The 24,691-nt window shown below is 43.5% G+C and overlaps 1 protein-coding gene and 2 long non-coding RNA genes across 4 annotated transcripts in view; 1 reads left to right on the forward strand and 2 right to left on the reverse strand.

Moving 5' to 3' along the window:
• LOC309636045 overlaps positions 1 to 24,691 on the reverse strand; it is a 246,301-nt gene that overhangs the window by 182,396 nt on the left and 39,214 nt on the right. The window lies entirely within an intron of this gene.
• On the reverse strand, positions 8,150 to 9,740 carry LOC309635993. Its single transcript, XR_014249149.1, has 2 exons — positions 9,630 to 9,740; positions 8,150 to 8,360 (listed from the first exon to the last, which is right to left on the reverse strand). It is a non-coding gene; the product is annotated as an uncharacterized lncRNA (long non-coding RNA).
• Positions 9,859 to 24,287, forward strand: ETV3 (ETS variant transcription factor 3). 2 transcript variants are annotated; one of them, XM_082405943.1, is made up of 5 exons: positions 9,859 to 9,955; positions 11,910 to 11,968; positions 12,561 to 12,798; positions 14,030 to 14,145; positions 19,494 to 24,287. In XM_082405943.1, exons 2-5 carry the CDS (start codon positions 11,923 to 11,925, stop codon positions 20,627 to 20,629), a joined length of 1,536 nt encoding a protein of 511 aa, XP_082262069.1. In that variant the 5' UTR covers positions 9,859 to 9,955; positions 11,910 to 11,922; the 3' UTR covers positions 20,630 to 24,287. The 2 variants fall into 2 exon arrangements, with proteins under 2 accessions (XP_082262069.1, XP_082262070.1); XM_082405944.1 differs by having other exon boundaries at positions 9,888 to 9,955; positions 11,913 to 11,968.

Here is a 24,691-nt window from a genome sequence, read left to right on the forward strand (position 1 = left end):
CTTTGTCCGGCCATTTATCTGATTAATTTCTGCACATCTTTAAAGACCCAAGCTTAGTTGTCACCTAGACAACTCTCCTTGTTTTCCCTGCAGTACCCTATCTCCACACCACACTGCCTCTATCCTTGCATGTATCAATCACAATGCCTGTGGTTTTAGGTAACAGAACTCCTACACCTATAGCAGCTTAAACAATAGGGGCTTATTGTCTCTTTACAAGAAGTCCAGAAGAAGATGGTTCCTGAATTGGCTCAGTGATATCAGGGACTAAGTCAGCATCACTGCAATTCTTTTCGACCTTCTGCAAGATTTCTGCAGTGGATCCAAACTCATGACAATATCCAAATTCAGGGAAGATCTATTCGTTTTCTAGGGCTACCATAACAGTATCACTGATGGGAGTGCTGAAACAACAGGACTTTATTTTCTCACAGTTCTGAAGGCTGCAATTCCAAGGTCACGGTGTTCGCCACGTTGGTTTCTTCTGAGGTCTCTCTTCTATCTTTTTTTTTTCTTTTTTAGAATTATTCTTTTTTATAACATTGGCGATGTTTTTATTTATTTATTTATTTATGGCTGTGTTGGGTCTTCGTTTTTGTGCGAGGGCTTTCTCTAGTTGCGGCAAGTGGGGGCCACTCTTCATCGTGGTGCGCGGGCCTCTCACCATCGCGGCCTCTCTTGTTGCGGAGCACAGGCTCCAGACGCGCAGGCTCAGTAATTGTGGCTCACGGGCCCAGTTGCTCCGCGGCATGTGGGATCTTCCCAGACCAGGGCTCGAACCCGTGTCCCCTGCATTGGCAGGCAGATTCTCAACCACTGCGCCACCAGGGAAGCCCCTCTCTTCTATCTTAAATGGCCATCTTCTCCCTGTGTCCTCACATGGTCTTTCCTGTGTGTGTGTGTGTGTGTGTGTGTGTGTGTGTGTGTGTACGTGTGTTCAAATTTCTTCTTCTTTATGAGAATACCAGTCGTATTAGAATAGGGTCCACCCAAATGGGCTCATTTTAATGTAATTATCTCTTTAAAGACCCTATCTCCAAATACAGTCACATTCTGAGATACTGGGAGTTAGGACTTCTACACATGAATATGGGGGGCGGGGGGGGGGGGACACAGTTCAGTCCATAACAGAAGGAGATGCAGGTATAGGAGTTCCCCTCTGGGAATATCACTTTTCAGGTGAAGAATCCTTCCCAGTATCCCTCCAGTAGATTTACAGAGTAGGATTTGGTAGCATGCCCTTTTCCTAGTTACAAGGGGAGGCTAGGAAAGCAGTGTCACTTTTATAATGGGAAGAGGGCTCTGCCAGCCAGAAAGAAAGGGTTGGGAATTACTGGGTAGGTTACCAAAATGTCTGTTGCACTGTTCCCCAACGTGTGTCACGGCTGTCTGCTTATGTGTCTGTCTCTCCCATTAGGTTCTCAGCTCTTTGAAGCAGAGACCAGTGTTTCAATCATCTGTGTACCCCTAATGACTAGCACAGTGCCTGGCTCATAGTAGGTGTTCAGCCAATATCTACTGAAGGAATGAACAAATAGAATTTAATGAACTAGATGAACCTGTTTATGTTATATTTGATTACAACATTAAACTCTGTTCATATATTTGGCTTGCTTTGTCTGTGGTTCACACCTTTAAATATCTGTAGGGTGTATGGCTAATGGAACTGTTATTTCAATCAGAAGAGACCAAGCTCCATGAGCTTTGTTTCCCCAAAGTCTGGCGTAGTGCATGGTATATAGCAACTGATGCATGAATTGTTGTAGAATGAATGGTGGATGGATAAAAAATTAAAATATTTAAAAATTAAAATATATTTAATGCTTTGAAAAAATATCGTTATGTACTTAAGAAGTTATTATGTTTTCTAGAAAAATGTCTTCCAGAACTGGGCATCCCTTCTGCTCTGTTGGTATTTCTAAAGGTTCTTTATCACCAGGTAGTTATATCACCTATTTCTATCCTATTCTATTCTAACAAAGAATGATCCTGATGAGGTTGGCCAATGAGCCCATAATGCTTAGACCAATTTCATCTGAGAAGTAAAGATAGACTAACAAATATAAGACTGAGCTATTTATGTGATGTTTGATTTTGGTTCTGTGGAGTTGCAGGAATCATGTCACAAATCCACACAAAGCACTGATCCCCAAGTATCTGATCTTCCATGTTCTACAGAATAGGGAAGAGCCAGGCACCTAGCTAATGAATGGCATTAGTTGTGGGGATAAGTGACTGATCTGGTGGCAGTTCCCCAATGTTAGAAAGGCTCTGAGGATTTCCATCTAATTCCAACTTCCCTCTCTGCAGCAAGGAGAAGGGACCCAGGCAGCTAAGGTGTAAGGAGCAACGGAGGCGAAAGCTCAAAGTTGCTACAAGTAACCAGGTTCCCAGAGGCAGTGTATTTTGGCACCATGAGACTGTGTAACCGTGAGTTCAGTCTCCTTTCGCCCTATTTCAGACCCAAGGGACCCACATCTCCTTCACGCAGTTCAAGTAATGAGGTTCAATTAAAACGTTCAGGTTCAATTAGTGTTTCAGGGGCAGTCTTTGGGCAAAATATTTTCCACAAGGGATGTAAGAGAAACTAGCACTGTTCTGGGCCACATTGACATGTAGGGGCAGGAGAGGACTTGGTCTGCAAACAGCATCTGCGTAATGTAGAAGCTGGACAAGATGGCACTTGTGTGTGTATTTGTGCTTCTGCGGTGCCTGTTCTCTGTGCCCCAGGTGCTTTCCTAACATCCAGGAGAAGAACGTGCGTGCTAGGTTGTTTTCCTTCCAAGTTTTGACTTTTTCTTCTTTCCTTAAAGTGTTAGCAGCCCAGATTTTTGCTGCAAAATCAAGACCTGTTATTATAATGATGGTGATTTTTTTTAATTGTGCCAATGAACCTGGTCTTAATGCATTATTGCAAGCACATTAGCCAAGCCCATTACAATAATCTATTGTTGAGAGAAAACTATCCTGGCAGTACATGTATCTAGAAGTTCCGCCTTCTGAACTGATGCCAAAATATGATAGATTCCCAGTTCCTTATGATGTCCAACTACTGTACATGAACTCCCACTCCCCTCTCCCTCCTGCCAACATAATGACTAGCTTTACTTTGATGTTCTCTGCTTTCCACAGTGGCTTTAACTCTCTGCCAGAGTCTCATACACTAAGCACTCTGCTATTTGAAATCCCATTACCTGCAACTCTGCTAACTGGCATCTCGCAGATCAAAGGTATAATAATTGAGGAGACACTGCAATGACTTCTGAACCATTTAGAAAATATTTGACTGTGTTTAGAATAGTTTAACGTTGGCGTTTCAGTGTATTCTGCATTTTTTTCACACTTGCTCCAAATTCAATCTATCAATAAATTACACTATAATACATTCTAATAAATCAAGATGATATAGACAGGCTGGAATGAATAAGAGACCAAAACCAACCAAGTAAAATTGACAAGAATTAATGTAACGTAAAGTCTGGCATTTAGATTTTAAAACTACTTAACAGAAGAGTCCTGGGTTAACAGTTCCCAAAAGAAAGCCATGAGAATTTTGACTATCTACTCAGCAGTGTACTACGGCCTCTGAAAAAGTCAATCCTATCCAAAGCCACCTTTTAAAAAAAGAGGAGGCAGGGAGAGCATCCAAATCAAGGAGGGAGAATAGTTTTACTCTCTACTTTGCTCAGACCAGGTCTGTGGAAGACTGTGTTTAGTTATTGAAGCCACATTTGGAGAGAAAAGCAACTAAGGTTGTTCTTTTCCAGCAACTACTTAGGGAGGCATAATACCTGTCTTCAAATAGCTGATGGGCTGTCACATGGAAGAAACATTAAATTTAATCTGCGTAGCCCCAGTGGCCAGAACTAGGAGTCATGGGTAGTTATGTCAGTGGAACACATTTCAGCTCCATATAAGGAAGAACTTTCTATAATTAGGGTGATCTAAACGTTGAACTTGGATGAATCAGGAGGGACAAAAGAAGACTTCTAGGGTATGGTAATTTCTCTTCTCTGCCTGGGTGGTAGGTTCTTAAGTACTTTGTTTTATTATTGTCTTCAACTGATACACGTATATTTTCATATACTCTTTTGTGGATATGATGTATTTTACAATATATTTAAAAAAATCTAGGTTGACGAGGTGTTGGGCAAAGCAGTGACCTCTGATCATCTCTGATCATCATGAGGGTTCAAGGAGAGGCTGGTAGCACTTAGAGAGAGGATGGGATAGATGACCTCTGCCATTCATTTCATCTCTAAGATTCTACGCATTCAAAAAATGTGTGCACAATTATTAAAGGAAAGCTTTTAAAAATATTCTTAAGGTGATTGCCTGTTAATTAACAGGATCTGAGGCCTTGCTCCATTTTTCACTACAACCATTACTGGTGTTTGTTAGACTATGAACCCCAAGTCTATTACAGTGATTATCATTTTTATTGGCCATTATATAATGAGCATTAGATAGACACAGTCTCTGCCCTCTCCAGATGACAAATGATGTGGACAGTCATAAAGAGAATACAGTGAGAGCCAGATATGAACAGTGAATAAATACAAAAGACAGCAAAAAGGTTTATGTGGCAAACAGGTCAAGGATCAGGGCTTATGAGAGGGGAACAAATACACAAGGGTCTTGGAAAAAAAACATCCTAGATAAGTTAAGACCAGGAAATCTAGGCCTCTGCTCCAATTAACTTCAGCAGGCTTTCTGAAAGAAGTGAATAGATTCTAGGAAATAGACAGATTCTAGGAATTCCTTGGTGGTCCAGTGGTTAGACTCTGCACTTTCACTGTCTTGGGGACGGGTTCAATCCCTGGTCCGGGAACTAGGACCCCACAAGCCAGGCAATGCAGTGTGGCCCAGAAAAACAAAAAGAAAGAAAGAAAAAGATTCTGGCAATCAAACATTTGGTTAGGGGAAACTTTCTCCTAAGCTGCCAGGAAAAAAAAGAAAAGCCAAAATAGCTTAAGTGGTCATTTCCTCACATTAATCCTATTCTCCTGTTCTGTTCCTTCGTGATCTCTCACTACCCTCTCCACAGTGCTGATGTGAGATGAGGGAACCAAGACCTAAAAAAGGGAAATGAGAGAAAGGGGTATTTGTGGGCTGTGATGGACGTGGAATCGGGGAGAGTCCTTGAGTCCCTAAGTCACTGCTGAATAACAGTCAGGCTCTCTGCTCCTCCTGGCTAAGCTGTGACTTTGGGCAAAGTTACTTCTGCTTTGGACTCACTTAACCTTTAATCTGGGGATCCCCACTCTGTTACTGACATTAACTCCTCTGGCCTCACAACAACTTTGAGTTGATGGGAAAAATAAACCAAAACACAACATCTTATGAGCTACTTGAGTCCAATGTGGTAAATGCAAATAATATGTAGTCAAAGTTTATTCTCTTATAATCATTTATCTTCACTTTATTGAAGGGGAAACTGAGTCACAAAGAGTGGAAATAAGTTGATTTCATATATACCCTTCAGTCTTTGACCTCATCGATGTAAATAGCCTTAATGTTACAGTATTTTTCTTTCTGGAAGTTCTTATCATGATAATTTTTATAAATGGGGAAACCAAGGCACAGAGTGATTGAAATGTATTGTCTCAGTGTAGACTTCATAAAATAGTGTCTAGATGAGAAACTCAAGAAGCCTAATTCTCAAGGCAAAATTCTTTTTCCATTAGATTCTTACCCAAGATTGAAACATTAAATCCACTTGAAGTTTGTGAAATTAGGTGATAAGTAAAGTTTGAGTTCTTGATACCAAGAACAGAGTAGGGTCTGGGGTGGTAGCAAGAGTAATCGGGATCCTTGACCTTTATAAAGGGTTTCATAGTGGACAAGCGCTCCACAGACGCTGTTACACTCTGTCCTCAGCAAGGACATCCTTACAGATGAGGAGGCCAAAACTCAGAGGCTAGTCAGAAAACAGTTTGTTAGCAAAGGGCAGAACTGAGATGGAAACTCAATTCTTCTGAATCCAAGTTTAGTGAGGACACACTTTGGGGAAAAGAGGCTACCTGATTTTTACTGGGAGACTTGAGTATGAGGGAGGTGGGAAGAAGCCAGTCTCAGAAGCACATTCCCAGAAAAGGAAATAATCATCATTAGGCATTTCAAGTGATGACACAGAACTGCTCTGGGCACTGCAGCGACCTACTGACTGCAGCTCTAACCTCTGAGGGCCTGCAATCTAAGACAAACACACTAAGAAGAACAAATATGTACGTGACATACAGATGGTATCTATTACAGTAGATCTACCATAGTGATCTATGACAAGAATAGAGAGGAAAGCATTTATATCACATACATGGCTAGCTAAGTTTGGGATGTGGAGAATGTAAGTGCATAAATGAAAATGGGAGCAATAAAGAAAAGCGAGCCAGGGAAGTAACACACACACACACACACACACACACCAATTCAGAAAGGGTTTTTTGGAAGAAAAAAATGTTTAAGAGTTCTTTTTTTTCTCTTTTTTAAGAAGCAGTGGATTAGCTGTGTTGTGGCAGGAGCAGAGCTGAGAGTGTGAGATTTAAAACAGAAATTTATCCTTAGGCATATGGAACAATTATAAAGATGGGTAGGAAGGGGGCAGAAGGACAAAGAGGGCTTTGAGCAAGTGGAAATTCAAGAGAGATTACCTGTCTTGACTCCCAGACTGTATCTAAGTGTTTCCACCCCTGTGCTTTCAGAAAGCTCATACTCTCTACATTTCAGGAACAAGAATTTCCAAGTTGTGAAGCCTGTCTGCAGCGGATGAAGAAGGCAGCAGTGCCATGGTGAAGGAGATAGGGACCTTGCAAACGCGAGGCAAGAAGTCCCTAGCCATCTCAATCTCCCCAGATTCTAACACCACAGGAGAGGTTCCCGGGGCAAAACTCATTTATCCAGATCCACAAATTGTCAGAGAATTTCCAGTTTGCTTTAATAAACCCAAATTCACCTGTTGAGTTTTAGGCCAGTGATTAGATTCTTAATATAAAAACTCTGTTGAGCTCTGCTGGCAAATAAACATTTCTCTACATATCAAATCAGACTCCAGCCAGGTAGAGATACCTGTTTATCTCTGTTAATTTTGTTTACTCAAGTCATCCTTTGTGGCTCTAATTAGCAAGAGAAGCAGCAGCAGAGGACCACTAGGAGACTGGGCTGAATAAGAATAAGCAAAGAGTCCTACACTCTGGTTCTGGCTCTTTGTAGAACACAGGGTCTTTGGAGGTGAAGTGCTGGCTTTAACCATGACAATCTGAGACATGAGCCAACGGTTAGCAATTTCAGACTTTCAGAGGCAGCTTTCATTCCTGATCACCCTGGTTTCTGAGTCGACACAATTACTAAGATTTGTATGGATGGTATGAGAACTTGAGGATTTTTATGATGGTTCTTATGATTATTTGTGCCAACATTTGTTCCTCTGCCATATTTATAATGGGCCATTCTGTTCTAACTACTCTACGTGTATTGACACATTTAATACAACCACTTGAGTAGACACTATAGGTATTATGTTCATACAGAGAGGTTAAGTAAATTAACCAAGGTCACACAGCTAGTAAATGAAGGCACTAGAACCTGCATACAATTTACATCATTTAGCTAAATCCCAATTTTTTTTTTTTTTTTTTTTTTTGGCTGCACTGCGCAGCTTGCAGGATCTCAGTTCCCTGAGCAGGGACTGAACCCAGGCCCTGGCAGTGAAAGCCTGGAATCCTAACCATTAGGCCACCAGAGAACTCCCCAAACTCCAGCATTTTAAAAAGAATGTTTAACCAAGCACCTGACATTTACATATAAGGCATTGTTCTAGGTACTATGCAGAAGGTGCAAAGGAGGGCTTTGAGCAAGTGGAAATTCAAGAGAGATTACCTGTCTTGACTCCCAGACTGTATCTGAGCATTTCCACCCCTGTGCTTTCAGAAAGCTCATGCTCTCCACATTTCAGGAACAAGAATTTCCAAGTTGTGAGGCCTGTCTGCAGTGGATGAAGAAGGCAGCAGTGCCATGGTGAAGGAGAACTTTGCAGAAGTGCAAAGTTCCTGCACTCAAAGAGCTCATGGTATAGTTAAAAATATTGGTAGTGTTACCGAGTCCAAGTTCGTACTGCTCTCAGCACAACAGGGCAATAAATCGAGAGATGAGGTGTCGGGGCAAGGAAGAACAACTTTATTTGGAAAAGCAGCAGATTGAGAAGATGGTGGACTAGTGTCCCAAAGAACCATCTTCCCTGAGTTAGAATTCATGCTTCTTTTATACTAAAAGGGGAGGGGGTAAAGTCCTGGCTCCAGGATGTATTAATTTCTTCCTTCCTGCAGCCGTTTCCAGGTGGGCCTGTTCGGGAGGTTTCCTGTGAGCTAAAGAAAGGTATTTTAGCTTAACGCTCCTTACATGGGAGGCAGAGTTCCCAGAGATGGTCAATTATGTATAATTTAAGGTTATAGGCAACATCCCTTTAGTGATTAACTTGTAGCAAACGCAATAGAATACAAAGGTTAAAGTAATTTATTCTTCCCTATTACAGTGGTCCTCTCTACGAGAGCGCTTAAATTTTGCTCATTTTATTCAGCTACATAGGATTTTCTCACTAGAAAAGACCTTGTATCACCAATGCTATTATCCTTTCTTTTTAAACAGGAAAGGCAACTTTAGGCCCAGAGGGGACCAACTTACTAGTTAATTTACTGTAACTGGAGAATGGCTAGTAGCAAACCCAAAATTGGAAGCCAACTTTTCTAACAACTAATGGTGATGTTTTATGTTCTTCCTGGCATTCAGGATATAAAGGTATTGTTACAACAGCGGTACAAAAAGAAGTTTACTCCTTTATCCCAAATTGTCCTTTAACTCCATTTCACTTCTGGCACTCTTATTGTTCATTTTAATTTACTTCACCTTTACTGATCCCCACTCCTCCCTTTTTTCTCCTTTTGGAGTGAAACCAGGCCTGGACATCACTCAGACATATGGGGCTGGGGATGGAGATAAAGTAGATGTTTGAGATCCTTTACCATTAGTGAACCTTAAAGGAAGAACAAAAAATGCTTTGGATAAGATGCTTATAACTGCTTGAGCAGAAACAAAAGACGGAAGACAAAGAGAGGAGAGATGTAGTTGAATGACTTAGGGAGAAAACTTGCAAGCTGCTTAGAAGTGGACAAATGAAGACTAAATGCAGGGGGTTGGGGGTCAGCGAGGAAACGTCACACTCCCCTAACGGGGCGGGGTGGAGGGTGTAATGCCTAAGCAAGGCGCTTCACAGAAAGTCTCGCGGATTCTTTTGTAAGTATCTGAAAAGACTCTTTTCTTAGATGGCAGCGAACGACCTCTGAGGTCTGCGGGAATCTCTTCCCATTGTGAAGGCGCTCCTCTCTGGGAGGTCGCAGGGCCCTTTTAAGGAGAAACGGGGGACCCCCTCTCAGCGGTCTGGGGGAAGCTTTATGCCGGCGCCGGGCCCGTTCCCATGGGGTCTGCGACGTCCCCTCCCGCGACAGGCGTGACCCCCGGGGCAGCGCCTGGCCCACACCAGCCCGGCGGGAAAGCCCCCGGCGCCTCCGCTGGCCTCTAGGGCCGCTTCCCCCTGCGAGTCCCGCTGAAACCCGCCCTGCCGCCCGCTGCGAGCGTGCCTAACGTGCCCCCGCAACGTGACGCACGCGCCGCGCCGGGGTGGCTGCGCGGGCAGCGCGGCGGGAGGAGCGCGCGCTGAGGGCTGGGTGCGGGCGGAAGTCGGCGTCTGCGGAAAGGAGAAAGGAAAGGGAGACGCGGCTGGGTGCGGCGCGGCGCGGCGCGGCTGCGAGACCGGCAGGAGGGCGCCGCCTCCTCCCCCGCCCTCTCCGCTGAGGATGGAAGTGACGAAAGCAGCCGAGGAGGTCACTTCCTGCTGGGGTGGATGAGGAGGAGCCGGAGACGCCGCGGAGGAGACCGGACCGAAGACGGACCGTGCGGGGGAGAGGTGAGTCCCGGCCTCGCCGCCAGGTTCCTCCGGGCAGAACCCCCGGCTTCGGCGTGGACGGCGTCCCTGCGGTCGGGGCCGCCCGGCGAGCCACGTACCAACCCAACCGGGCCTCCCCCAGTGCGGGGGGCGGGGAGGGAGGGGGCCCCGCGGCTGAGGGGCGACGGGGATCCAGGCAGTGTTCGTGCAGTGGCTCCGCGGAGCTTCGAGGCCACGGGGTGAGGGAGGCCCGGCCGGGAGGCAGGTAGAAAGGAGGCTCCCGGGGCTGTGGAAGCCGGGACCGGGAGCTGCAGCGGGGGATCCGCGGCACCAGACTCTGCAAGCCTCACTCTTTGGGGAATGGTCGCGGTCCGAGGGAGGGCGAGGGCCCTGCCGGGCTTTGCAGAGTTGAGATGAGTGATCCTACTTGGACAGAGTGTCCTCGGAATGAATTTGCCTAAGGCATGGAGAGGCGCCTCCGGGCCCATGGGAGGGAGGCCTTTATGGGTGAAATTGAGGAGTTGGGATGTCAGGAGAGAGCTTCCTGGGCAAGTCATTGTTGCAGCGGGGTTTGGATCGCAGAGTCGTGGTGGCTGAAGGCATTCCGGTGGCGGAATAAAGACCCGGCGATCCGACAGAGCGGTCTAGTTGTTAGCGTCCGGGGCAGCTTCCTGGAGCCGTGGGGAAATTAGTGTTTTTCCTCTCTCATTGTCACGGAGATGGAAGCAGCCGGGAGAGGAAACTCCTGCCTCAGCTCTGGGGCCTTGTTATTGTGTATCTTGTGTGTGTAACTCTGTGTCTGTGTTTATGTTTGTTTTTTCCTTCCTTTGGGGTATGTATCTCATTCTCATTCCCTGGTAGTTTCATAGCCCGAAACTTGCCGGTCTTCTTAATGTGTATGGTGAGGAAAAAAATTCAAAGGATCTAGAGGAATCCTAGGCTAGATGAAATTTCAAGATTAGGAATTTGTACCCACCCCACCCTAGGGTCACTAAGGCACCTACATTCCCTCTAGACTCCTGCTAATGTTGGTACTGAGGGCCTGTCATTCACCCTGGGGAACTGCCTGGGTGAGGGTAGATCTGCCTTCTGCCCGCATATCCCTCTGGCAGTTTTACCCTTCCCTCCTTTTTGTTAAAGGATTGACTGATACAGGCTGCTTGCTGCTAGGAACAGGAAATTTATTAAGGAACTGTAAATCTGGGTGGAATGAATTCAAATCACAGCCAGACTCCCTCCACTTGTTGAGCAGAAGCTTCTCAGAAATGCTTGCTTTTTTTTCCTTCCTGTTAAAGGAAGAAAATGTAAAATTTTTTCTCAAAGAAAAATTGGGGGAGTGTGTGTGTGTGTGTTTGTATAGGGTAAGTGTACATATGGTGTGTTTACTTAATGTATCCCAGGGTGCTGTTTCAAGGAGGAAGGGGCAGTTTCTGACTGAGAGAAGTTTTCCTTCTCCCATCTCACATAATTCAGGAAAGTAAATCAAAATCAGATGTTCATTCTTGAGTGGCAATCAGATGGCTTTGGATTTTTTTTTTTTTTTTAACTCTTCTTTAAACTGGTACATCTGGGTGAACTCAGGCTTGTGTATCTTGGCATCTGGGCCTGTCTAGTAATAGAAGACAAACTGACTTGTTTTGGCTGCTTTTTTGGACTCATTTCACCATACCCTTTCTTTTTTACATTTGAAGGACTGGTCAGGAGGAAGAAAGCAAATATTAAAAACAGTGTTTACAATTTGTGGCTTAAAGTCAGGTGAGAGATAATTATGGCCTTTGAAGCTGATGACTTGAGGACCATCATTTGATGACTTGGGGATTAGCAGTTTGGAGGTGACATGTTTGGAAGAAAGAGGGTTACATAAGGAGGGAAAGACAGGGAAAAAGAAGTTTGGGGAAAAGCTGTGCCAGAAAACATTGGGAGGATAATAAATAAATAGCACCTTAAAGTAATTGATGTGGCTTGTGTCTCTCAGCAGGAGGGTGAAAATGAAAGCAGGCTGTAGCATCGTGGAAAAGCCAGAAGGAGGTGGAGGTGAGCAGAAGTTAATCATCTTCTGACATACCTGGAATGTCCCTCAGTGGTTCCTTTTCTCTCCACTTGGGCTTGGTTCACAAATGCCAGACCATGGCTGACAGCCTCTTGACAGGGTAGATACTGCTAGGACAGTTGTAGGCTTGTTTCCTATGGATGAATGTTAACATGTCTGGTCACCACACCCTTATCCCAAGCTTTAGAGTCTCTTTCCTGTTAGAGACACATTTCCAACCTTGAGAGTAAGGTTGTATTTTCCTAAAACATTATCTTTCCTGTTCGTTCCCTTTGGAACTTTCATGTCCTCACAGAAAGTAGGCATGAGATTTAGTAAGATCTGAAAGGGTAAGAGATTAGACACCTGGGTGCTGCTGCCCAACTCTTACCAGATTTAATGATTGCCACAAGGAAAGGTAACTTCTCTCTGCTTTCCTCTCGGCTGTTGTGGTTAGCCCCAGCTGACCTAAAGGGTGTTTGTGGCATGTTTGCACAGCACTCTAGAGATTCTGAGCATTGGAATGTGAGGTTGGGGAAACAGGTATGTATGTTCCTAGCTCCTGACTACCTTGATCTTGCCCTTTTCATATTAAAGGGTATCAGTTTCCTGATTGGGCCTATAAAACAGAGTCGTCCCCGGGTTCCCGGCAGATCCAGCTATGGCACTTCATCCTGGAGCTGCTGCAGAAGGAGGAGTTCCGCCATGTCATCGCCTGGCAGCAGGGAGAGTACGGGGAGTTTGTCATCAAGGATCCAGACGAGGTGGCCCGCCTCTGGGGCCGCAGGAAGTGCAAACCACAGATGAATTATGACAAGCTGAGCCGGGCCCTGAGGTAAAGGAAAGGATTCCCAAATCCATTGTGTTAACAGATTGGAAGGAGACTTAAGTAGTTTGGTGAATGTTAGATAAAAAAGGTATCAGGTGATAAGAGACTACACTAGTGAATAAGGTGTAGCTTTAAAGTGGGAGTGGGAGCTGTTGAATCTGTGTAGCACAGGCACAGGAGGAGAAAAGGCATATCTTTGGTTATATGTAGGAGGGAATTCCAACGTGGCTGGCAGAACTACAGTTCTGCTCTGTAGTGGGCGAGAATGTGTGGTGAAACCTGGATTGGAGCTCATTTATAATCCAGAAGATTAGTTTACACTTCCCTGTTAGAATTCTCTTAGAAGTTCTCTTTTTTAGGCTCTCCTGGAAGAAACTAGAAAAAGAGTGAAGCAAGCACACAAGAGAGCACTCACTGCATGGTAGTGCCCTAGCTATTCAGGAACCAATCAGTGAGCTCAGTGAGTTGTCAGTTCATAGGTTGCTCCAGCATGTCTAAAGATTGGTCACTATAAGTTTTCGCAGGTTTTCTTTTCCCCTTGTCAGTCTTTACATTTCATAACCCTTTAGCCCTCCAGGGGCCAGTTTATAACCTGTGCCACTGAATAGATTCAAGCCTCAGGGTTCTAGGTACATTGAAATCCCCTTGCCTTCCTTCACTGTTAGTGACCCTGAATGTAAAATCTGGGCAGCAGCGTCGCTGGAGCCTCTCACTTCCTTTTGAAAGTGAAGTAGGCCAAGCTGACGGCCGTTTTCCAGATCAGGGTGTACCATTGTTTGACCTGCCACCATAAAACAGTTCTACATTCCTTTGTCTATGCCTTGAGCTTAGGCCTCCAGACTAACCACATCAGGTCTCCCAAGAGATTTGTCTGCCCCCACCTGGGCAAGGCAGAAAGGAGAAACAAGGCAGTGACATACAGTGGAACAGGAAGGAAATGGACTAAAGAATTGAAACCATAGAGAGAGAGAGAAGAAAGGTGGTTGGGGCTAGGATAGGTGTTCAGGATCTCAAAGTGAGATTGTCTTTGTAAAGGACTAGAATTTAGTTGAAAATTGAATGGGAAAAGTACGCTCTTAGGTCTCCCAGCTCTAACCTAAGGGCAAGGCTGCAAAAGAATGATAGTGATGTTTGCAAGTAATACTCAGCAAGAATTGTTGATCTTAGTGGTTACCTAAGTATATCAAAAACTGTCAGTAGCTAGAAGATAAATTGACGTGCATTCCTGTTTTTACAGATACTATTACAACAAGAGGATCCTTCATAAAACAAAAGGGAAAAGGTTTACTTATAAATTTAACTTCAACAAGCTGGTGATGCCCAACTACCCATTCATCAACATACGGTCAAGTGGTAAGATGCAAACTCTCTTGGTGGGGAATAAATTTTGAGTTGAAAAAGAATTCTAAAAACCCAGGTCTAATATGTGACCACATAAGTCCCAGTATATAATGCTGTAATACCCTGCCTAGTTGGTTGCTTCTCTCAAAAGCTTTCTTCTGGACCCTCGGAAACCGAAATCTAGGACATAGGTACATCATGAAGGGAAAACACACCCGTGGTTTCTGTTATCTGCTCAGTGTGACTGGGAAAAGGAAAGGTGATCCCAGCAGGGGTGCAGGATTCCAGAAGGATATGTTGATTTAGGGAGTTGATGGGACTTTTAGAGACATGTGTTTATAGAGTCAAATATGAACCTAAATTTCTGGAGGAGGATTCAGTTTGAGACACACATGTTTGACTTATCATTGAATGGACAGTTGTAGAAATGATCAGAAATAGAGAGACCTTCAGTGTAAAAAAAAAAAAAAAACCCAGGTCTAGGATTTGTCATGTTTAAGGGGTATTTAGAAACACCAAAGTAATATGATCCCCTGGATTTCCTCTGCATTCTTGCTTAAGTTTTCCCATTCATCTCACAGGAAGTGATAGACTCTGCAGCATCAAGATAGATTTGGTTTATTTGGTTCCTTTTTCTGCATATTATTTGTCATCTCCTAGATATTATTGCATTGTCTTCTTTAGGAATGGTGTTCCATAGGTTTGTGTTGATCTTTAAGTTCAGGACTCAGAGCTTTAACACCCTGCCCAGTGACTCTTTCATAGACAAGAACTAGTTTCTACAAACACTTCCGATTTTCTATGAAACAACCAAGCTCACCCTTATCAAGTGAATATCATCAAAACCACAGCATCCTTGATCACAGAAGGGAGGTTCATATGTTTGCAGTGAAAAGCAGTGTCTTTGATCTGCACCAACAGCGCCTCAGAGAACAGGACTCTGGGGTTACTTGACCTTCTCTCCTCTGAAGTGCTGCAAGGCTTCCCCTCTAGGCTCTCCACGGGACAGGTTTCCATGACAGCTGCTCACAGAGGTTTTGGGTCTGCCTCTCAGGGATGCAGAAGGCAGTCTCTGATAAGAATGTTTGTTTGTTTTAAGATGCAAATCAGACCCCTGCCTAAGACAACAGATTGTATTTAACTAGTTTCTGAGCAGTCCATTAATGCTCTTCTTTGTGGCATTGTACAAGGCAAAGAAATCTGATTGTGATTCTGTAGTATTACAACTTCTCAGAGAAACGTTGGAAGAAACCTGAAAAATTAGAGCAGGGGTGTGGCTGAGAGAATATAATGCTGAGATCCATGGCAGATATGTAATTACTACACACAACAAGTTAGGGCAGTTTTAGCTTGATGCTGCTATCATTACAGTTCCATCTCTCCTGTAACCACTCCCTTCTGTCCCTGGGGCATGCATTTTTAAAAAAAAGTGGTATTGGAATGCATCTCTCTAATTACAACCTGTTTTCTTTCCTTGTGCCTGAGGGAGAGGCGTTAGGAAATCAAACCTGTTCTAACCACTGGAATCTTGTTTCCTCTATTTTTCACCCTTACCCCCCTCCTGTGTACCTAGAGGAATTTTGACTCTAGCTGGGTATACTAGAGTGTGTGAGTCTTGTTCTTCTGTCTTTGACCCATTTTTTTTTTATTGAAAACCCACAAGTCCAGCCACTTGGACAACCTGGAATGGGGCATTCATCAGCCCTTGGGAGTAATATGCTTTTCCATGGAAAGGAAATCTGGACCCTCACTATATGAAGACTCTGGTCTAGAAACCTAACAGTAGTGGCCTAGCACCACCTGTTGTGCCTGAAGGTGGTTGAACCAACATTGATCCTTAACTAAGCTCAAGATCCTAATCAAAAAGTCATGGGGAAAGCAAAACTTTTAGGGATACTACTTGGTTTTTACATCCTGGTTGCAGATAGCCCCAAAGAACTAGAGTCATTAGTTCATAGAGAACTTTTACCCAGATAGACCAGATGTTTCAGGTTAACTTTTATGATGACAAAGGAATGTGACATTTATTGAACATCTACTTAATGGAGGTACTTTTGCCTAGTGTTTTGTGAATTGACTCATGCAACTCTCCTAGCCAAATAAAGTATACGTCCCAGTACCCTCATTTTACAAATGATAAAATTAAGGATGACAGCAAAGTCAAAGATTGATCAGAGTGGCTTGAATACAGTTATCTGTTGGACACTTTCTCAGGAAACAATTCTTGAGAGATTGAGCTATTGAAATAGATCATACATTCCTTCTCTGGATTGGGATTCATTCATTTATTCAACAGATAATGTGTTAAGCCCTAAAGACAAAGAAAAAGATTATGGGGGAGTTCTTTCCCTCAAGGAACTTAAAATTTAGCAGGAGAGATAAGATACATGAGGTTTAATACAATTCGGAATACTATGTGGAGTGTGACAAATGCTCTAAGAAGCAGAGCTATGTGGATTTAGATCCTGGAGGCTAGAGAGATATTGTCTAGATGGTGGGTTGGTACAGTTGGGCTATTTTGAACTGTGTGTTTTTAAAAATAGAAGCAATACATTTAAATTTTAAAAAAATTTTTTTAATATTTAATGTTTAAATGCATTTTTAATATTTACATTAAAATGTATTTTTTTAATGTACATAAGAAACCTTGGACAGATACAGAAGATACTAGTAAAAATGCTACCTGTCAGAGTGTGGGGGGAGGGCAGACCAGTTCAAGGATGGACTTGAGACCTCACTTCACCCCACCCCAGTTTTTTTATCTTTATTTTAGAAAACTTTAAAGCTACAGAAAAATTGAGGAAAAAATTGAACATCGAACACCCATATATCCTCTGTCTAGATTCACTAATCAATAGATAAACATTTGCTTTATATTTCGATATACTTTTTAAATCTTCTGAGATTAAGTTGCAGATGTGACACTTCATCCCCGTGTACTTCAGTATGTATCTCCCAAGTACAAGGACATTCTCCTTCTACTCACAATAACATTACCATACCCAGGAAGTTTTAACATGCTCTAATACTATTATCTAATATATGGTCCATATTTAAATGATATATGCCTTTTAAAGTTTTGCTTTTTTAATCATGATTATTGTCTAATAAAAAATTATTTTAACAAACACATGCAGTTTGCTATGCGCTGGTACCAGTTTAAGGACTTTACAAATATTAACTCTTGTAGTTTTCATAGCATGAGGATTAGTCCTGTTATTATCCATTTTACAGGTAATGAAACTGAGGCACGGAAAAGTAAGTAAGTTACCTAGAGTAACACAGCTATTAAGTGGTAGGGCCGGGGTTTGAACTTAGACAAGGGCCTTATTATTCCCATTTTGCTAAAGGGGTTCAAAAACCAGTTGGTTACTTGTACCAGGCTACAAGGTAGAAGGTGCTGGAGCTAAGATTCAAACCCACGTTTTCCAGCCCTACTACTCCGATTTCATAGTGGCTCCACGAAGGTTGTCTTCTTCAAAGCAGTGTTTTCATACTTCTTGAAGCAGCATACTTAGTTTTCAGACAAAATCTTAGATTTGTTATCTCAACATACTGATACAACATATAAAAATAGGGCTGCTGCAGTTAATCAGAGGTGAGGGATCCAGAATGCCACCTCCAAATTGCCTTCCTCACTCCCTCTAAATGCATTTGGAAAATGCTATGTATTCTGTCTCCTTTTTGCAGATTTACAGTGTACCTTAGCCTGTGTAGGGACTGAGATATCCTCCAGTTTAGAAAAAACAAAGCGAATAACTAAATTGTTTAGGAGACAAGACCTTCTCTACCACCTCCCTTCCCCCCCCCCCACATTATACTTATTCAGTCCTTCAGAACACATAGAAGTGTTTTTTTGCTTTTGAATAGATGTGCTCTTAATACAAAATAAAGATCCAGGAGAATCAAAAAAAAATAGAATTTTAGCCATTGTAATAAGCTAGTAGAAGTGATACTTTGGAGACCCTCTTGACTCTACTCAAATTATATTCAAGGTCATCCATCTGTTTTTCCGAATTGTGCAATTAAATCAGTGGTTTCAGAAAAAAGACCTGCAGACCAGTTTTCTGTGGAACATCATTTTGAAATGCTGCCCTGGCACAGTGTTACTCAGGCACATGTGCCAAGAAAGCTACAGTCTTGCACATACCTACCGACTCCAGAGTCCTATCTGAGGATGACTCAGTTATAACAAGAATAGAAGACTGCAAGCAATTCCTACCCACATCGTATCTCGTGCACCTTTTTTGTTTCTTCTCCTGGATCACCACACTTTCACTTATTTGGGTTTTTCTTATTTTTTCTTCTCCTTTATCCTTCCCTCAGAGTAAAAATAGCCCTCCTGACATCATCAGTGATAGAAGCCACTGATGCCTCCCAGGCGCCCAAAGGGTCCCTGAGGCCTCATACCTCTCTTATGCTCTGATTGTCAGAAGGACCTTTTGGGGGAGTTGAGAACTTGTGAGGCTTTGAAGTTGACATGTGTAGCACAGTGTTGGTTTCTGCCTAGAGCTTCAGTTTTCAGTCTGTGAATTTGGGAGAAGTGGTAGGTACTCGACTTTCTCCCAGCGTCCTCAGTGCTTGAAAGCAGGATGGGAGTGGAGATCATTATACAGATTATGTATAATAGAAAATAGATTGGAGAGATTTAAAAATTTTTGAATCTCTACAAAGTAGTGATTGTATATCAGAAATGATAAAAGGTACACCATGAGAACCTACCTTAACAAACATAGCCTCTTTTTGTGATCTGTTTTTGTTCTTAAAATGTGGTCTTGTTCGTGTTCATATATGTGAGGTGCAGGGTCTTCAGGCTTTTAATGCATTGTTTACATACATATCGTTCCTAGTTTTGTTCATTGGTTTTGGTTTGTTTGCTTACTTTATAGATATGGCCAAAATTATGAAAAGATGATTTGCAAAGCTGAGAGTTAAAGCAGGTGATATATATACAGTATTTAGAGTTGCAGAGGAGAAGGCTGTAATACCCATTCATTCATTCAACTGGTAGTTATTAAGCACCTACTAATTATTAATCCCTGAACTGCTGGAAATCTACTTGCAAATGATAGGAAGTCCCTGCCTTCATGGGATTTATGTTTTAGAATACAGATAAACAAGTAAATGATATTTTAGATAGTAGTGAGTACCGTGAAGACAGTGAGTAAGACTCTAGAGAAAGGTGGCAACTAAACTGAGTATAGGAAGCTGAGGAGACAGGCAGCTGAGGGATTCAGTCCAGCTGGAATGTTTATTTTCTGTTGCTCTTCAACATCTTGTACTTGTTTAGCATAAGTAAAATTGCTGATAATGAATGACCAGAACTCCAAAGTGGCCTTTTGTCTTTTCCTCCCTCACAGGTGTGGTTCCCCAGAGTGCGCCACCAGTGCCAACAGCCTCTTCCCGCTTCCATTTCCCACCTCTGGACACCCATTCTCCAACTAGCGATGTGCAGCCAGGGCGGTTCTCTGCTAGCTCCCTAACTGCTTCTGGCCAGGAGTCAAGCACTGGCACTGATAGAAAGGTGGAGCTTTCGGAGCTGGAGGATGGCTCAGCCGCTGACTGGCGCCGGGGTGTGGATCTCATGTCCTCCCGGAATGCTGTCGGCGGAGGGATTGGCCATCAGAAGCGCAAGCCTGACATCATGCTTCCCCTGTTCTCTAGGCCAGGGATGTACCCTGACCCCCATAGTCCCTTCGCCATCTCTCCCATCCCCGGCCGTGGAGGCGTCCTGAATGTCCCCATTTCACCAGCCCTCTCCCTGACTCCCACCATCTTCTCCTATAGCCCGTCGCCAGGCCTGAGCCCCTTCACCAGCAGCAGTTGCTTCTCCTTCAACCCTGAGGAAATGAAACACTACCTTCATTCTCAAGCCTGTTCTGTGTTCAACTACCATCTGAGTCCGCGGACATTTCCTCGTTACCCGGGGCTCATGGTTCCACCGCTGCAGTGCCAGATGCATTCTGAGGAGTCAACCCAGTTTTCCATCAAGCTGCAGCCCCCACCTGTCGGGCGGAAGAACCGGGAGAGGGTGGAGAGCAGCGAGGAGGCAGCGCCTGTCACTGTTCCCACGCTGGCTCCTGTTCCCCCGAGAATTAAGGTGGAACCAGCCTCTGAGAAGGATCCTGAGAGTCTCAGGCAGTTGGCACGAGAAAAGGAGGAGCGCTCTCAAGAAGAGGGCAGTGTGCCAAGCAGGACCACAGAAGAGGAAAAAGGCACCGTCTTTGCCCGCCCGGCTGCACCGCCTGTCTGGCCCTCTGTACCCATTAGCACCCCAAGTGAAGAACCCCTAGAGGTGACTGAAGACAGTGAGGACAGGCCTGGCAAAGAGCCCGGTGCACCTGAGAAGAAAGAAGATGCCCTGATGCCCCCCAAGCTTCGGTTGAAGAGGCGCTGGAATGATGACCCTGAAGCCCGGGAGCTGAGTAAGAATGGCAAGTTCCTCTGGAATGGGTCAGGACCCCGGGGCTTGGCAACGGCTGCTGCTGACGCTTAGAACTGGAAGTTGATTGGGAGCTGTTTATACTATAATCAAACACATACATGTATTTATGTAGCAAGATTTCAGGGTGGGGGGCGGGGAGGGAATTAGGCTGGTTTGATCCTTCTAGGGGCATAGACTTGTATTTTTATGTTTGGGGGATAGGATGGGGTATCTTCTGTTGTAAATTAGATGGGATGTGAACACACTTTTTTTCCTGGTGAGTAGGACATGGGAAGGGTATTGAACTGAAAGAAGAAAGAGCCTCTGTTTCCTGTTGAGGCTTACACTTTCTGACAAACTCCCAGAGGGCCAAGATACTGTTTGGCCCCATGATAGTTCAGGTTCCAGACTTGTTTCTTTTCTATTGTATTTATATATGGAAAGCCATTAATGAATTTATTTTGCTCTGAGACATACACATAAAAGGGAAAGGGGTGTGGTTGGGAGGTTGAGCAGTGAGAGACCATTAATACTTAAGTATTTTGCCTGAAATGTTTCTTTATAATTATTTCAGGGGAGGAATAAGATAATCTCAGTCTTACGGGGGCAGGAGGATGTTCAGGTGTTGCTCTTTTTCTTTTTCCCTTTGTTGTTGTTGTTGTTTGGCTTCTTTTTTTTTTTTTCCTTTTTATAAAATGTTTTCAGGAAACATGAAATGTACTGCCAGTTAGAGCGGGGCTGGCAAGGCACAGGCGCTGAGCCTTCAGCTACGTTGTTGAGACAGGAAGCCCTGCTGTGAATTTCTTGGACATTTCACCTACTTCACCTATTAAGAAGCCATGAGGAGTTATAAACTCTTGTTCAGGGAAGAAAGAAGAGGGCAGGAGGAAGTAACCCAATGCCTTTAAAAACAAAAACACAAAAATGCTCTTTTTTTTTTTCTATAGTGGGTTTGGGGAGCCAAACCAACGTGTGACTGAGCGAGTTGACTGAGAGATGTGACAGAGTTGAAGATGTCTTTCTGCGGTGTCTGGTTCTCTTATCGTTTTCTTAAGTCAAAGCCTTAACAATGAACATACTTCAACATGATACGGGTCTGTCAACGTAAACCTGTAAAAGGGCATAGACAACTTTTCAGATAATCCAGGAGTGTTGGAAGATGGTTAAATTTTAAGCTGGTATTTAATCATCCCCACTTGATGTATTGGGATAGGTAGCAAAAAGGCAGGATTGTGGGAGTTAAGGGCAGATGATACCTGGAAACACAGAAGGTAGCTGGGGGTACAAGTGGATGTTTAGGAAGCTGAAAGAAGCGTTAGACAGACACAGAAGGCAGACAGATGCCAAGAGGCCTGGTGTAAGTGAAACAGTGGGTGTCTGTCCTGTTGTGGTGTTGCCGTTCTTGCCATACCCATTCCCCTAGATTGTACTAATTCTCATGATCAATTGACTCTCCTACATGAGACCCCAGGAATTGTTTCTTCATGGGAAATTCCCTTCCAGCAACTTCAAAGGAATGGGAAAGTATTGATCTTACATGAAGCAAAAGGAGCCTGGATTAGGGGCAGAGAGAAAGAAGCCACAGCCAACTGTGTGTGTGTGTGTGTGTGTGTGTGTGTGTGTGTGTGTGTGTGTGTGTGTGTGTGTGTGTGTGTGTGTGTGTGCGCACATGTAAGTACATAGTAGTATACAGAAATACCTAACATGGCTCAGATCCATGAGCAGCGGAAAGAAGAAATAACTGCATCTCTGATAGGGGCAGGGAGTGGGCACAGGGATGTTGTCTAGAAATTGGAGAGATTCCTGGCTCCATCTCAGCCTAGGTGAACTCAGTGTACTAAGAAGCACTTGAGGGTTGTCTTTTCATGGTGGGGGGGGGGTCTATTTTAAACTGGAGTGCGTGCGTGAGAGGGGCCCAGGAGAGGTTCGAGCCGGTGAGTTGTTAGGTGGCTTAAGAGGACTTGAGTCCATCATGCTGTTTTTCGGCAATTGTCCTCCCCCTTGTTTGATTCAAATTCCGTGAGTGGCTTGTCTTTTCCTGGGAAAAGGATTAGGAGAATGGTCCCTAACAACTCAGGCTTTGGTCAGGCTGCCTTTGGTTGGTTGTGTTTTTGTCGGTTTCTTTCTCTGTACCTCGACTTACCTCGAATCAGAAAGCAAGCCCAGGCAGGTGGAAGAGGCATGTCTGCTTGGCATTGCCCAATCTAACCAGGGAGGCTGGCTGCCCACCGTCTCTGTCCACTAGAGGGGAGGGCCGGCAGGTGTCAGTATGAACTCAGGAATAGAAACATGAGGCCTTTAAAATAAGAGGGAGAGAAATCCGTGATGCATACCTGTAACCCCCTAGAACCCAAGTGCCAGAATTAATTCCTAGATGCTGCTTCTGTTTGAATAAAAAGTCACAGCTTTTACACTTGAAAAAAACACACTCAAAAAATGTTCAACTCCATGAAAACTGTTTTTGGCTTTAAGAAATTGTTTGGTGTTTAACTGTTTCCTTTGATTGCCATTCCACCAGTAAATTGTTGGTTGATTTGCACTGCACACTGGGGTTGGGGGGAGGGTCCTACACAGAGCCAGACTTGGGCTTGCCCGGGAAGTGGACCAGGGGATGTGGAGGTCACTGATATTTCCTGGAGCAAAGGGATGGGAGATAGTTTTTTCTTCCCCGAGCCCACTCTGGGCAGCACCTGTCACCAGCCTGGCACAAAGCCAGGCCTTTCTCTTCCGCGAGCATCTCATCACTGTCCAACAGCAGGTGGAAAGGGGGGGACAACACCAGACGTATTTTGCCTCCCCATTTTTTTCCACCTTTTGCTGTGCCAAATGTTTTAACATTTTGCAAATACAGATCTTGAACATGTATTAAGAACCTGTTCGTGCTGTTTGCTTTTTTGACTCTAGAGAAGAAAATAGCAGAGATCTCTTCAGGGCGTCCAGCCTTGCTGAGCTTTTTTTCTTTTTTTTTTTTTTTAAGAACGGCTAGGAGTGAAATATAAACAATTCACTAAGTCCCTTCAACCCCCAGTTTTCAAGCTGCACTGCATTAAACCCAGCTCGCTAACTAACACAGGGAATTACTGCACCCTAGTCCTCAATGGGCCAAGAAACTTTCAGAAGCATTAAAAAAAAAAAAAAAAAATAGTTGAAGTATACCACTTCTCACCAAGCAGGTAGAGTCAGTTGGCTGTTTGTCCCTTGTTTTTTATTTATTCCATAATTATGTTTGTGTTTTTTGTTTTGTAGACAGTAATGGAACATACTTTTAAATTTTGTTTAAAAGAAAAAGAACTTTGATCCAGTCTTTCAAGAACTGTTCCATTTTTTTGTTTCTTCTTGGGGGAAAAAAAGTTACCAGTTAATTTGTTTTGAAATATTTAGGCATTCTTTGAGTTATAAAATTGTGATGCAGGGATTTTTGGGAATTCACATGTGAAAGATGACTTCACTAGTTATCCGCTTAAGCAGAATAAAGTGTTTATATGTACATAAAATGTAAGTAATCTTAACTCCATTGTGCAGTGCCTTTTAGATGTTCCGCTTTCTATAAAGTCTTCAAATTTTTGCATATATATATTATATATATATGATGTAATGTTATAGAAATATATGTATAATATACATATTTTTTCCAGGGGTATCTGATAGCTCTGTATTTTGTTATGGAAGTTGAAAGAAAAAAAAGTATTTTACCTCAGAAATTAAAGTTAAATAAAATTTTAAAAAAATACTTTTAAGTAACGTTTGCGGAACGTTGGTTTTGTTGTTGATACGCTAAGCCAGGGTGGTCATGCCAGAGAATGTGCCGCGTGCATGCTAGCTCACCCACCTCCATGCTTTTTATTCCTGTTGTGCAGGGGCCAACACGGTGAGGGTAGGTCCCTTAAGAGCTTTGGAGATTGTCAATTTCCTTGAGTCAATAGATGCTGCTAGATAAAGGACAACTGAAGCCAGGGACACGAGTTAGTGGGGAAATTTCTACCTCACGATTGACTTGAGGATTCATTAAGAGTACATGGCAAAGCCCGACACAGTAGGCCACACTTTGTATGAATCTATATGAAATGTTCAGAATAGGCAAATCCACAGACACAACATAGATTAGTGGGTGCTGTGGAGAGTGACTGCTAATGG

This window comes from Balaenoptera borealis (genome assembly GCF_965194805.1).
Source record: "Balaenoptera borealis genome assembly, chromosome: 1".
In the NCBI taxonomy this organism is placed as follows: Eukaryota; Metazoa; Chordata; class Mammalia; order Artiodactyla; family Balaenopteridae; genus Balaenoptera; species Balaenoptera borealis.

Excerpts from the sequence above, each read along its gene's own strand:
- ETV3 (XM_082405943.1), top strand. The coding sequence starts at position 11,923 with ATGAAAGCAGGCTGTAGCATCGTGGAAAAGCCAGAAGGAGGTGGAG. Across the intron at positions 11,969-12,560 it reads AAAGCCAGAAGGAGGTGGAG|GGTATCAGTTTCCTGATTGG; the intron begins GTGAGCAGAAGT and ends TTCATATTAAAG. Across the intron at positions 14,146-19,493 it reads CATCAACATACGGTCAAGTG|GTGTGGTTCCCCAGAGTGCG; the intron begins GTAAGATGCAAA and ends CCTCCCTCACAG.